Source organism: Lipophrys pholis, assembly GCF_963383615.2.
Source record: "Lipophrys pholis genome assembly, chromosome: 13".
In the NCBI taxonomy this organism is placed as follows: Eukaryota; Metazoa; Chordata; class Actinopteri; order Blenniiformes; family Blenniidae; genus Lipophrys; species Lipophrys pholis.
Window position 1 is genome coordinate 27619284 of NC_137632.1, and position 14148 is coordinate 27633431.

At 40.3% G+C, this 14148-nt stretch overlaps 1 protein-coding gene across 1 annotated transcript; it reads right to left on the reverse strand.

The window, feature by feature from the left end:
• Positions 1 to 7279: 7279 nt before the first annotated feature.
• On the reverse strand, positions 7280 to 11801 carry LOC308119252 (collagen alpha-3(VI) chain-like). Its single transcript, XM_080479131.1, has 4 exons — positions 11610 to 11801; positions 11145 to 11248; positions 9288 to 9881; positions 7280 to 8417 (listed from the first exon to the last, which is right to left on the reverse strand). The coding sequence occupies exons 2-4, from the start codon at positions 11224 to 11226 to the stop codon at positions 7798 to 7800; spliced, it is 1296 nt and encodes a 431-aa protein (XP_080335257.1). The 5' UTR covers positions 11227 to 11248; positions 11610 to 11801; the 3' UTR covers positions 7280 to 7797.
• Positions 11802 to 14148: the final 2347 nt, after the last annotated feature.

A 14148-nucleotide genomic window follows, 5' to 3' on the forward strand; every position in this document is an offset into this window, starting at 1 on the left:
TGAGCTCCAGATTGCAGGATTTCCACACACACATCCAGAGTTCCAGCTTTATTCTAAAATATAAAACCACAAACTGTCGGCACGCAACACATCCGCCTCCTTTTTTTTTATTCTATTTTTTTTTTTAAACCAGATCTTCCATAAAGAATTTTCTATTTGGTGAAGATGTGCTGGCTGCCATCTGTTCACCAGTAAAATTAAAACCCTGCTGGGGAGATGATTTTACCTTTCTCCTTTTCGTTTTCCCACGATGTCTGAATTCAAAACACTGAATTCTTTTTTTTTTTAATCACTTTATCGTGTGTGTGTGTGTGTGTGTGTGTGTGTGTGTGTGTGTGTCCACAGGAAGCATCATGCATTTATTGTAATTTCGTGTGAAATCATGTTCTTGAAGCTACAGGAAGTTTATTTCAGTGACGTGTTTCAGTCTGAAGAAAATTAAGAATCTGATCTGTTTACATTCAATGTGCCACTTCTCTTTAATGAAATTATCTTTTTTTTTAAAAAAAGCCTAAAGGATAAAACTCTTTAAATTTCAAATTAAAGTACTTGAAAAAAGAAAAAAACAAACTCTTTTCACTATTACCGGCACTTTATTGATACTTTTTCACTATTGCTGTTACCTTATTTAGTTATTCCACAATTAACAGTACTTTATTGATGCTTTTGCGTTAATCTCTGCACTTTATTGATACGTTTACACTAATACTGGTACTTTATTGGAACTTTTTCACTATTGCTGATACTTTATTGATAGTTTTTCCACAATTACCAGGACCAATATCGACACTTTATTGTTCGTTTTTTTCTGTATTACAGACACTTTATTGATACATTTACATAAAATTGTACATCAATTTAAATAAAACCCTTTAAATTTCAGGTTAAACTACTTAAAAAATAAATAAATAAACATTCAGAAAAGAAAATTCAAAATGATTAAAAACAAATAGTTTGAAACCGCTATAACCAACCTATAAAGGTAATTAAAACTCTATTAAATTGTTTACCTTTCTTTATTTTACGAATAAAACTCCCGTACAACTTCGGACAGTTTTTGTAGATCTGGCAAAAACAAAGGTTCAACATGTCTTGCGGCTCCACGTGAACTTTATTTGGTTAAAATTGCAAGAAATGGCTGTCTTGGTCAGAAAGGTGGCAGAACTCAGGCCTGGAGGCTCCAAACACTGATGTTTATGTTGCGTGCGAACATGTGCAGACGCCAAACGTGTGGGGGCGGCGTGTCCAGGCGGCGTGTCCAGGCGGCGTGTCCAGGCGGCGTGTCCAGGAGGCGTGTCCAGGCGGCGTGCCCAGGTGGCGTGCCAGCAGCCAGTCAGCACGAGCGTGAGACTGAAACCGAGAACGGCCATCACTCTCCACTGTCAGTTAAAAGCCCCAGCGCGGCTAAATCTGGACACAGAGGTGCAAGTCATGCAGCCTCACCGCTGTGGAAGCGACTGATGAAACGCTGCGGTGGGGCGGCGGAGCAGGGGGGCGGGGGACTCGGTACCAAGGCTTCATGCTGTCGTGTGCGCTGGCTTGGTACCGACGGAGTCGTGATTCATACTGAAAGCATCAGTTGCGACTACTGTCAGTGATAAAGTTCTGATATTTCAACAAGAAGCTCAGCATTGAGCAGATTGGCTGCTGAGGTTTTGAAAGTATGGCTGTACCGATAACAGTACCGGTATCGGGTCCGATATTGGTGCCAGTCGCGTCGACACAGACGCTGTGCGCAGGAGGTTCGCGTCAACATGTCGATTTTCATATCATTTGCCTTTGGAGTATATCTTTTCCTTCATGGCATTTAATAAGTACTCGTATCGGTACTCGGTATTGGCAAGTAGCTAAAGGTTAGTACAAGTATGAGTACTAACACTCATACTTGTACTAATCTTTTAAAAATGTGGCCCCAGTAGAGACGCTCCCCAAGACTTTTATTCGGGGACTTTATAACATTTTCTGTGTTTCTCCAACAAATCAAAAACTCTGGTGTACATGTTTACACTGGTACTTTATTAATACGTTGCACCATTACCAGTAGCTTATTGATACTTTTTCACTATTGCTGGTACTTTATTGATACTTTTTCACATTTACCTGTACTTATTGATACTTTTGCACTAATATCAGAACTTTATTGATGTTTTTTTTACTATTACTGGTACTTTATTGAGAGTTTTTAACAATAAACAGTACTTTATTGATAATTTTTCACTATTTGTGGTACTTTATTGACAGTTTTTCACTATTCTTGGCACTTTGTTGACGGTTTTTCACATTTACTGATTATTTTTTATACTTTTCAACTATTAATGTTATTATTACACATTATCCTCGACCTCTTAGCTATGGAAACTCACTCTGTAGTGGCAGTATGGAGGGGATTCTTATGGGAAGCAATCGGCAGACACGAAACTTCATCTGAAATATCCTGGTTGATGTTTCTTGTTGACTCTAAAATGTGTGATTATGATTGTTTGTGAGTTTGTCTCCTTGATTCGCCCAGTGACTTACTGCTGACCCTAAATTAGAAAAAGCGGGTTGGATGGACATTATTCTTTATTTTACTTACATTTTAAAAGGGTTGTATGTTGCTGCTGGTGAAGTAGTATTCACTCTGTGAGAGAGGCGCTATGTTTTGCCCCCAACAGTGATAAAAATAGTTCATCAGTCGGGGTAAAGCACAGGCCAGAGGGGGGGTGAAGATGACTCCCATCTCTCTGGCAAATAAACACCCTGGTTGGTATTTATATGTTTGCAACCGCAACAGAAAATCAACAGTGTGAAGCAGAAAATAAAGGCCATGTTTTTTTGCATTTCCAGCCTTGACAGATTGAAGGCCTGCACAGCTCCGAGTCCCGGAGTCTCCACGAGTCTTTCCCCTGCAGGAGACACTAAATCAGGCTTTCCAGAGCACTTTAGCTGCTCTGTAAAAGCCAATCACGTCTTCTACGCTGAGTAACTGGATGCGTGCGGACGAGTGGGGAGGTTTTACAGGTTGGCGCGACCATAAAATATGTCAGAAGAGTGCAGCGAAGCAGCTGGTGGACGCTTTGAAGAGAGGACACCGGGTCACTCGCAGGATCATTCGCTTTAATTCTTCTTTTTCATGGCTGAACATTGATCCACTGCTGCAAATCAGTAGTGGGTAGTGATCCACTGCAGGGATTTCTTACCACAACACAACCACCAGAGCGAGAAATATAACACTTCTCAATACTCCATAAATAAAATGTATTGGTATTAATACTGTGGTCTTCTTGTAGCTGTTCTACAGTTTTAGATTTATTGCACCAAAAGGCAACTCTTGAAAACGTTGTGTAAACGGACGCCTGAGTTTGCAAATCTCAGAATCTTTTCGATCCAACTTTTTCCAGAGAGGATGAGGAAGACGGCGAAGAGCATCGTGTTGATTTGCTCTCATCTTCCTCCCACTTTGAGCCTTTAAACTCTGGGAGGCGCAACTGAGTCCGTCTAGCAACTCGAACAATATTAAAGAAATCGATGTAAAAAGTGACTGATTGTCTCTGGACCTCAGCCAGACGTGATTTGATCTCAATATTTACTGACTAATGTTAAGATCTATTCTTTTCTACTTTTGAGCTCTCTTTGGAGCACCTTCCTCCACCAGATGGATTTAACGTGATGATGAGACAAACTAAGTAACGCTCTAATAACAAATATTAGAATTGTCATTTTCAGGCATTAAATGTTCGTTTAAAACATTTTATTTGTATTTTCTTAGTTTTGGGGAGTATTTTTTTCCCAAATAAATGAATGGTATTTAGATTTAGAGTTTTTTACTTTCCTATAACCGAATGAGGAATTAGACATGAGAGTAGAAGTCAAATTAAGTCTCTAGTATTTTTCCTCGCAGTTCATAAGAAAGCTCACAGTACAGAAATGAGGAAAGCTTCAGGATTACATCTGCATGAAAAAGTTACTACTGAGTCTGTGTGCATCTTGTAGAGGAAGGGAAGGCGAAAAAAAGAAAGAGTAAGATAAAAAAGAAAAGTAGTTTTTTTAAGTGGAAAGAGAGAAAGAGGAGAAAGAAGATATTAAAAACCATAAAAGTAAAAGTGAAGCATGTAAAAGTGTGTAAATTCATCCAGTTGGATTTAGAAAAGAATCCCGGGTCGTCTCAGTCCTTCAATAAGAAACGATGATGTTGCGTTCTTTAAAACCTGCTCCGACCCGCCTGCCTGACTCGTTTTGGGGATTTGATCTTCAGACTCATCGTGAACGACGCTTCTATTTTTACTGCTGGAGTCTGACGCTGCCTAATGAAGGGGGTCAGCCAGCAGGGGGCGGTCTTCACCAACACCGTGCATCACTGTGCAAACATTAAACAGCTGCTACACACACGCACACACGCGCACACACACGCACACACACACACACACACACACACACACCCACACACACACACACACACCACATCTAAAATTAACATGCACATTTTTAGGTTTGCTTTGTCCTTTGCACAACTTCACTTCGCTCCACATCGCTGAGTGGACACAATCGCTAAGAGCAGTGAAAGCTGCTTCAACATTCACAGAAGAAATGTTTCCATGTGGGATCGTGAGTCATGAGCATGAGACTCCCAGAGGATGTGGGAGCGCGAGGGTGATGAGGAAAAACCCAGGAGGAGGAGGAGGAGGAGGAGGAGGAGGAGGAGGAGGAGGAGGAGAGAGACCCTGCGATTGGCTCAGCAGAAGCAGAGTGAGGGATGGTAGGAGGAGGAGGAGGAGGAGGAGGACAAGGAGGGAGGGAAACATTGCAGGGGCGTTGCTGTTGCCTGAGAGCCCGGTGGACAAACAGAGCGGGGACACAGGCGGGAAATGAAGAGGAAGTGAAAAGCAGAGCTGTCTGAGGCGATGGAATTACAAACAGTGCTTCATTAAATTCACTACTGGCACCTTGAACGTTCAGTTAAATGACTGTAGAAAAAGCTTTCTGGTTATTTGAGGACGTGACTCAGAAGGGACCCTTTGAATTTGATGTCTGTTTGCAAAGAAATGGCAGAAACGTTGTAAAATGATGTCGTCAGCATGTTGGGCCACTAGTGGGTGCTGTTGGTTATCTGTCGATCAAGTTCCAGGAGAATATGTACTGCGAGTCATGACACTCCAGAGGGATACGTTCTTCTGATTGTCTCTACTGAGCGTGTGCAGAAGAACTATTTCCTTCGGCCGCGCTGTGCAGGAGCAGTAGCAGCGCTTCAGTTTCCTTTTGGCAGCCGTGTCCACAGAGTTGGTGCGTTTTCAAAGAGTTCCACTTTGGCAGCCATTTTCAAAAAGTTGCGTTTTCAGTGACTCCGTTTGTCGGAGTGAGTTCAGGACTGGTGAGGTACTCCTTCAGTAAACAGGAAGTTAATGACACCTGTTGTTTTCTGCCACATTACATTCCAACACCAATGGCCTAAATGCTCACTGTGTTTTCAAGAACAATAATTTAAAGATATTCGGCGCAGGAACTAAATATGTGAACCTTTTCCGAAAGAACACTTCACTGATCCCATCCTGTCCACAGTTAACTCAGTGATCATAGGTAGTTAACTGGTGAGTCGATCAATTGGCCCGTTTTGACCTGATGCTGATGCTTTGTTCAGTTTATAGCAGAATCACAAAAAAAAAACCTTAAAGAATTCTTTTTCTCTTTCTCAATATAGATCTGCAGTAATAGAACTCATTCAACTGCAGGTTGTAATTTTATGATTTTGTCCAAACCCCAACTCCTGAATAACTACTCCTGTAAACTAATCTGACAAAAGGAATTACTTTTTTCCCCCAATATTAGAGAACAAACTGACGTCCAGAGTAAAAACTGTACGCAGTTTTTTTTTGTTTTTTTTTTAATCTCTGAAAAATCTCATGAGTGAAAAGTGATTCCTCACGTCCACAGAATCTGAAGCAGCTGTTTTATCAGCCGTGTGACCTCAGCCACACTGTTCCTGCCCCAGTCCGGAACGTTTCCAAATCTTCATTTAAAAAGCTGTGATATCGGACTTCCTCTCAGCTCAAAGAGTCTCTTCATGAGTCCACTGTGCGTCCTTCATTCATGTGTCCAAACCTTCAACACTGAGGAAATGAAGCGGAGAGAAGCAACACAAAAATCTGGCTGAGGAAACATGAAAAGCTCATTTTCACTTTAGCCGACTTCGAATTTCAACTTCTATTTTTACAAAGACGAGAAAGTGAAATAGAAGTTCCCTTAAGACCAAAAAACTTTTACGAATATCACCACAGGATGAATGTGAGAGACGTGGATAAAACAGGAGGAGGCCAACTATTGGCCTTGTAAATATATTTTTTATTTCCTTGTGCATATTAACATGCATGGTAATATGCACACACACACACACACATATATATATATATATATATATATATATATATATATATATATATATATATATATATATATATATATATATATATATATATATATATATATATTTCCCTGGACTTCCCTGGACTTTTATTTCTTACATAGATTCTATTTCTTGTCTGTCCCTGACGCCATCTTGCAGTCAATGACTCACCGATGTCATGTTCTTTGTAAAATTAGAAAAGATCCCACATTAAGAGGCAGTTCTGACAGATTTGGGGGAAAATGGCAGCTTGTTCTGTCTTATTTTGCTTCATTGAACACTCTGGCCCTTCACTAATCCCTCGCTCTCTTCTATCTATTCATTCATTTCCATTATATATTTTTTTGTATTATAAGTATTTTTTTTACTTTTCTATTAAATATCGATTTAATAGTCATTATGATCAATATTATCTTTATTCTATATAACTTCATTTTAGTTTTGTATTTGAAGTTTTTCTTTCTTTTTTTTTTTGCCTTAAGGTGCAGGTGGAATCTTTGAGATTGGGGGGGGGGGGGGGGGGTGCTTAATGACCTCTGTATGTATAAGTCTTTTTTAAATCTGTTACCTTTCATTTGCCATAATGAAATAATTTTCTGCTGGAAAAACTATTTGCTTCCATCTTTTTAAAAATGTCCAGTGATAATTTCTCGAAGTAGCAGCATATTGTTTTTAATCGCCTATGTGAAGGATGTTTTGTGATCATGTGATGTTTTGAACCAGCGTTGATGTGACGTGGTGTGTAGAAGCGTTTGATTCAAACTGTTTGCACTCAACGTTTTTGCTTCTACAAGAGCTGTTTGTCTGTGTTCTGCTTAACATCTGCCGTCACGGTGGACATTACGCATGAAACAGGTGTGGCGTTCAAACACATGAAAGAAAGTTTGGCTTTGACAACCATCTGCTGGAGATTGAAATCCATAAATATTTGTGGCTTTAATAAATGTGTGCAACAGTCTTACAACTTTCAACATGCTGAGCACAAGATGTTGAGCCACGTCTTTTCTTTAATGTCATCTGCGTATTGTTGAATCATTCATACTAGTCATATTTGAATACTTTGCCAACTTTCCACTTTTATTTCGCCCGTGATTAATTAATCTTCCAGAAATGCAACAAAGCATTTTTGTGTTTGCATATTTTATTGATGATCCACGTTGTCTCCAGATTGTGACTTTATAATGTGATTTCTTTAATCACTGATCATTTTCTGTTTTTTCTATTTATATGAATTACATAGATACAAGAAAGTTAAAGGATTCACATTTACCATGGTAAACTTTACATGCACTTCATGCCTGCCCGACGGTTGGTTAGGATATAATAAACCAGAGATAAAATGAGTAAACAATCTGATTTTAGTTCTTTAAAAATGCATGACGAATCATTAAAGTGAATTGAGAAAAAATAAAGTGAGAAAACTAACTGATTTCCTCTGGCTCTTTGGCGTCAACATCTGTTAATATCAGTGGTATTATGAGTTCTGCCAATGCTGGTAAATCAGAAAAATTTGTTTTATGGAAAACCATAAAACCTGGGATTAAGGCAATGGACCTCAGCTGGTTCTCATCTGCTTGTCCAGAACTGACGGTTATTGCCAAAACACCGTCTAGCACCAGTTTATCGGCCACAGAGTTGAACTGATCATTGGCTGGACCACCTGTGATCAGAACCAACACTTGCTGGACCCCTTGCCTCCTTCGTGACCCAGATGACTGCTGGAACATATGAATCAGAGCGGAATTCAAGGCAGCCCCAGTGTTCAAAACCGAACCTCCACTCAGACTGAGCTCAGAGGTTCGGTTCACAATATCTTGCTTGTTGTCGTAGCTCTTCAGGTAAAATTCTACTTTTGGATGCTCAGCGAATTGCATGAGACCGATCTGGACCCCTTCAGGACGGACGTCCAGCCGATTGACCACGTTGATTATGAAGTCTCTCACAGAGGGGAAGTTCCCGCTGCCAACGTGATCCGAGCCATCCAGGAGGAAGACTATGTCTCGGGCCACCTTAGTTTTCGTTGTCGGGCTGATCGCCTCCACTGAAAACAAACACGCACAAAAAAAGAATTACTTTTAAAAGAATACCACGAATTTTAAAAACTGTTGGAAAAGCAGTAAATAATGGGATGAGTTTGACAAGCAACAGCAAGTTGTTATATTGACCATCCAGCCTAATCTGAATGTTGATGGACACACTCCTCCGCTGTCCTCGAGGGTCTTTCCTTGTCGCTTTGTGAGTTGTCATTTTCCCATCCTTGGGAATGGGCAGTGTTTTCTGACTCTTAGCTTCCCATTCTACGAAATTCACAACTGACACTGCTATTCTGATTAATGGTTTCTAAGTTACATAGCTGAGGGGGTAAAAACTCCCTGTACTCATCTTGAGTGAACAGTCTGAAAACAAATGGTGGATCAGTGGCTGACTGAGAGAAGGCATGGCTCTCTAAGCAACAGGAGGATTAACTCATGATGTATGTTTTCATTCTTTCAAGACATTGAAGGAACGTGTTTTGAAAGAAGAACTTTCAACATTACACGTCTGTAAAGAGTTGTAGAATTTAGCCGAACACAGTTGACATCATCAGTTAGTCACATGGCATCGGTTCAGCCAATGGTGACCCTTCAATCGGTCACGGCCTCCAGAACTTTTACACATGAGGACTTGTTGTTGTGTTTCAGCCCGGCCCAGTTTTTTTCTTCTTCTGAAGGTTGAACGACCGCTCAAGTTATTTGTACATCGATGAAGATGAAAGACTTTACAAGCCAAATTTCAAAGCATCTTCACTGATTGATATTGTTTGTCAATTTAAGTAATCTTAAAATATATGAAATGGTTTCTCCAAATTTTTTATGTATTCAAGATTTCACTTTAATGATACAGGGTTGTTATTTCTGCTCTTTGTGATTACCTGACTCGCTGGGTACTTCAGTAGCGGTCACTCCAGTCAGAGTAGAAAGTGCATCAACAATTTCCCTTGGGTTACCAAACAGTGATTTGAAGTCACGGGTCATGAACACAAGTTGGTCCGCCAAAGCAATTTGCTTCAGCTCCAGCTCATCGGCCGCCCGGGAGCCCGCCGCCAGAGTCAATACGCCCATCTGCTTCAGGGCCCAGGCAGGTTGTTCCACCACATCACTGGACTTTTTGCTGGTCACCAGTAGTATAAGCTGGGGTACTCCCTGCTGAAGGCGACTCCCTTTCTCAGGCTGCAACATGTTCGACCGCACAAAGTCCAAGGCCGCTCCGATGTTTACCGTCTGTCCTGGTGTTGCTTTGATTTCACCCAAAGCAGCAACCAGTGACTCCTTGGTTCCGTGGGAGTTGAGATCCATCTGGAGGCTCGGAGACGAGCTGAACAGAGCAATACCCACCTGGACTGCATTTGGACCCACGATCCATGGCTCAACAAACCGCTTGATGAAATCCCGCAGAGAGACCATGGACAGTGATCCCATTGTACTGTCAACTAGGAAAACAATGTCTCGATTTCCACCAGCAACAACTGAAAGGAAAATGGTTCATTTTTAAAAAGTGTTGAATAATGTTTGTCCGACCACAACATACGGAGAACACACAAATGGATTATTCTTTAAAACACCAGATCTAAAACTCCAAGATCTCCTCCATCTCAAAACTGTCCAAATGATATATAAAGCAAAAGAGTTTCAGAAAAGGTTTTAAGAGAGAGAAGGGAAATATAATTCAAGAGGAAAACTAAATGTCAAGATACATTATGCTAGAACGACCCTGAAAAGGAGGAGTAGAACAACAGCAAGGGTTAAATGATAGAACCGCCTAAAAGAGGACATAGAACAAAGCACCAACATGAACCAGTTTAAAAAGCTTTTTAAATCATATATCATTAGTAAGTATAAGAAAGAAGAGCAACAATTCAACCTTGGACAGCATATAATATGTTTAAAATATATTAATACTTAATAAAAGAAATATATTGTGACAGAGAATATTATTACCTTAAATATTGCCACACTATATTTTGTATTTAAAATGTAATTGATTAAATTTAAATAGCATATTATTAATATTATTATCAAATGATGTACACGTCATGTACATTCATGTATATGTCTATATATGTATAATGGGCATGTATAAATATGTATATATAAAACTTGTGCATACTATATATCGATTGTGTCTTGTGAAAATAGTAATATTAGTTTTAAAAAAATTTATCTGTGTGACATTTTGTAGAGAGCCTGGTTCAGTTTTTTTGTGACGGGGTCAGTGTGAACAAGCTTTTGCTTCAACTTTCACCCTTCCAGCAGTTGAGTGTTTGTTCTGTTTTGTTTTCTGAAGAAATAAAGTAAAAAACAATCAAAATTCAAACATCACTGACAGGTTGGTTGAATAACATTGGTTGTCTTGTCATTAAGTCTCATATCAAGGGTTTGGGGACATTAGGACCTCTGTTATCCGTCAACTGGACCGGAAGCTGGCAGACAACTTTAATATTTGGTATGTATGAGGTCAGATGTGATGCTCGTAGCTGGAAGTCATTTAATATTTTAGTCGATTAGTGCATTCCCAGTTTACTTGACCCATTGTTGAAACAAAAACCCGACAAAGACAAATCAAGCTCATAACACGACCTTATACTTTCCTTCCCTTTAGACCATCACATGGAAAACTCAGAGATTTATCACAAACAACATCAGTTAAAGAGGGAGGACATGGGAGCGCCACACAGAAAGAATGTGGACTGGGTTCAAACTCAGACATTTTTGCGTTTGGACCAGCTTACCTTCCTGAGAATAAAGTGGAGGAGGGATTTCCACAAACAGGATTCCTATGAAGGCCCAGAGCAACAATGGATGTTTCTTCATCCTCAGACGACTCACAGAGGAGCTGCAACACCAGAAACAAACCAATGACCCACAAAGACCCACATTTCCTGCTGTACAACCAGACCAGAACGTCAAACAGAAGACGAGGATATATATATATATTTTACAACTAGAGGACCTACGGCCTTTCTCTCCCCCACTTTCACAATCACTTCCACTGAATAGTGGCTGATCTCATTAGCTTTAAAATAATCTCACGGCTGAAGTTTAGTTTAAAGCCCAACAGGACACCGCCTGATTTTCAGGAGACACAAAAACTGTGAAGAAACTTGTGATTTTTTTTATTTAAATTCTTTTTTACATCATATTACGGCTTTAAAATGCTAAACTATGATCACTCTAATACACATGTTGAAACTTACCCTAAGCTGGGGCAGATCTACTCCCCCGTGTTTGAGTGAGAAAAGAAATGCAATGATAGGATCACTCTTCGGAGAACTACTAAAAATAGGCAAAGAGTCTCTGTTTTTAATTAGAAGAGCTGTTGTGCTCCGCTCAAGCCTGAGATCTGGAGTTTTGCCTGGTCTCTCCTCCTCCTCCTCCTCCTCCTCCTCCCGCTTTCTCCAAAGAAACAAAGAAAGAGTGGAGTGAAAGGAGTGACCCAGCCTGTTTGCAGAGTATCTCAGCAGAAGTAGAGCAGAAGAGAAATAACGTAGTGCTGTTTAATAACAAGCTGCGTCTTAAGTTCTGAAGCTTCACATCGTTTGTCCTCGCTGCTTTGACCTCCGCGACTGGCTGACCTCCCCGATGTTTTCCATCTTTGTAATGATATTGTTGTGTGTTCAGTGTGCGTTGTCAGTAGGGGGCGGTACTGAGACCCAGATGCTGTGAAACTCAGCACACAGACGAGTACAAAGACAAAATCAGGGTTTATTTACAGTTAGAATTTTACAAAACACATGAAGGACTTTCAAGGTGAAGGGAACTGAAAGACAATACCACTAACGGTATATAAACAAAGACTCAATACTGCCTACTAGTGGACAGGAGGGGTAGGGGGTTGGTTCTAGGGACTGAGTGTTTGATTCATTAAGATAGATTAGGGGTGTAGCTGGATAAGCAGGTTGCTTCTTCTTACTCCTTTTGACATGAAAACGGACATGAAGGGGTTAACTAGGCAAAGGCTTTCAAAATAAAGCCCCAAACCTTTTCAAAATAAAAGTAATTGTTTATTAAAAATGACCTTCAAAATTGACATTTTATTCATTATATTATTGTTGTTGTTATGATTATTAGGATTTTTCTTAGGTTATTAGCATTGTTGTTTGGTTGTCTTTTATTTGCAAATCTTTTAAACAAACATAGCAAACTCAAGTACAGATGATTGGACAGACAAATGGCTGGAACAATGGATGGATGTACAATCAGACAGATGGATAAGTGGATAGACAGAGCAGAGGGTGAATGGATAAACGAGTAAAATGAAAGATAGACAGGCTGGATGGATGAACAGACACAGTATGGATGGAGGGGTGAAAGGACAGATGGTTGATGGTATTTCCTTGTTTTTTGTGTGGTCAAATAATACATATTTGTGTATTTCTGCATTCACTAATGCTCTGAACGTTAATGTTTGACGCAGGATTATGGAGTTCTAAAGCCTTCGCTCTGAACTGGAAGTGATGCTTCAAATATTGTTCTGTTGTGAGTCAGCTGGAGAGTCTCCCAGTAGGGGGCAGTCTTCACCAAGAGGTAACATCCCCTCAAACCCTCTCTTATAACTCCATTAGTTTCTGTTACCAGATGGTGAAAAATTACAATATCTGGAAAAGGACAGGAAAGTAATATTTTCCTCATTTTCTCTTCTACTTTTCTCAAGTTCTTTTGCTCCAACTCGCAGGTGGTGGAGTTAAAATATCCATGAACAGCGGAGAAAGCTGCTTGACTTTCACAGGAGAAATGTTTCCATGTGGGATGGTGAGTCATGAGCATGAGACCTGGAGGACACTCCAAGAGGATGTGGGAGACTGAACAGGGGAGGGTGATGAGAAAAAGAGGAGGATCAGAAAAGAGGAGGAGGAGGAGGAGGAGGTGGAGAAAGATGCAGAAGCACAAAAAGTAAGAGATGGTGGGGGGAAAGGAGAGGAAAACATTGCCGAGGCGTTGCTGCCTGAGAGCCAAGTGGACAAACAGACCGAGCTCGAGGCTGGAAATCAAATCTTCTTTCAATTAGGAAACTCTGTGGCGATGAGGCGCCCCTGCATGGCCGCGTGTTTCAAACGCTGCACCTCCACTCGACATGTGAGCATCAGCAACAGCTTTCTGCTACGCATCGCAGTTTGAGTCTATACATCCACATGAAGACAAGTCTTGAACTCTTAATGAACTTCTTTATACCCACATTATAAGTATATTACAGGGATAAATATTCCAAAATGAAGAGTTGTGTGTATCTCGATTTGTGTATGTGTATCATGGTTTTAGGCAGAAATTGGTGTTTAGGGTTACTTGGTTGGGGACCGGGGGGGGGGGGGGGTTCTTTTGATTGGTGATGGTTTCCACCTGTACCTGTACCTGTACCTGTACCTGTACCTGTACCTGTACCTGTACCTGTATATGTACTTGTACCAGACTCACCTCACTCCAAACTTCACTACATGTGCTTGTTTATTCCCCCTGTAGTTTCACGTTGCTTCTTTCTGCAGCCTAAACTGAGCTGCTGGAGACTCTGAACTGTGAAATAGTTTCTATTCTCCTCTTATTAGTTTTTAATTGAATATTGAATCTTATTTGTTCTCTGCAGGCCTCCTATAGCTCCGTCCAAAGACTTTACAATGTCACAGTCACACTGAATTACATTAGTGAGGGAACAAGCGTGGTCGTCAATACTTATATCAAAATGAGCATTTTCACATCAAAAAATATTTTATACTTCAACGAAAAACATGAATGACGTACAGA

Excerpts from the sequence above, each read along its gene's own strand:
- LOC308119252 (XM_080479131.1), bottom strand. The coding sequence starts at position 11,226 with ATGAAGAAACATCCATTGTTGCTCTGGGCCTTCATAGGAATCCTGTTT. Across the intron at positions 9,882-11,144 it reads TCCACTTTATTCTCAGGAAG|TTGTTGCTGGTGGAAATCGA; the intron begins GTAAGCTGGTCC and ends TTTTCCTTTCAG. Across the intron at positions 8,418-9,287 it reads TGAAGTACCCAGCGAGTCAG|TGGAGGCGATCAGCCCGACA; the intron begins GTAATCACAAAG and ends GTTTGTTTTCAG.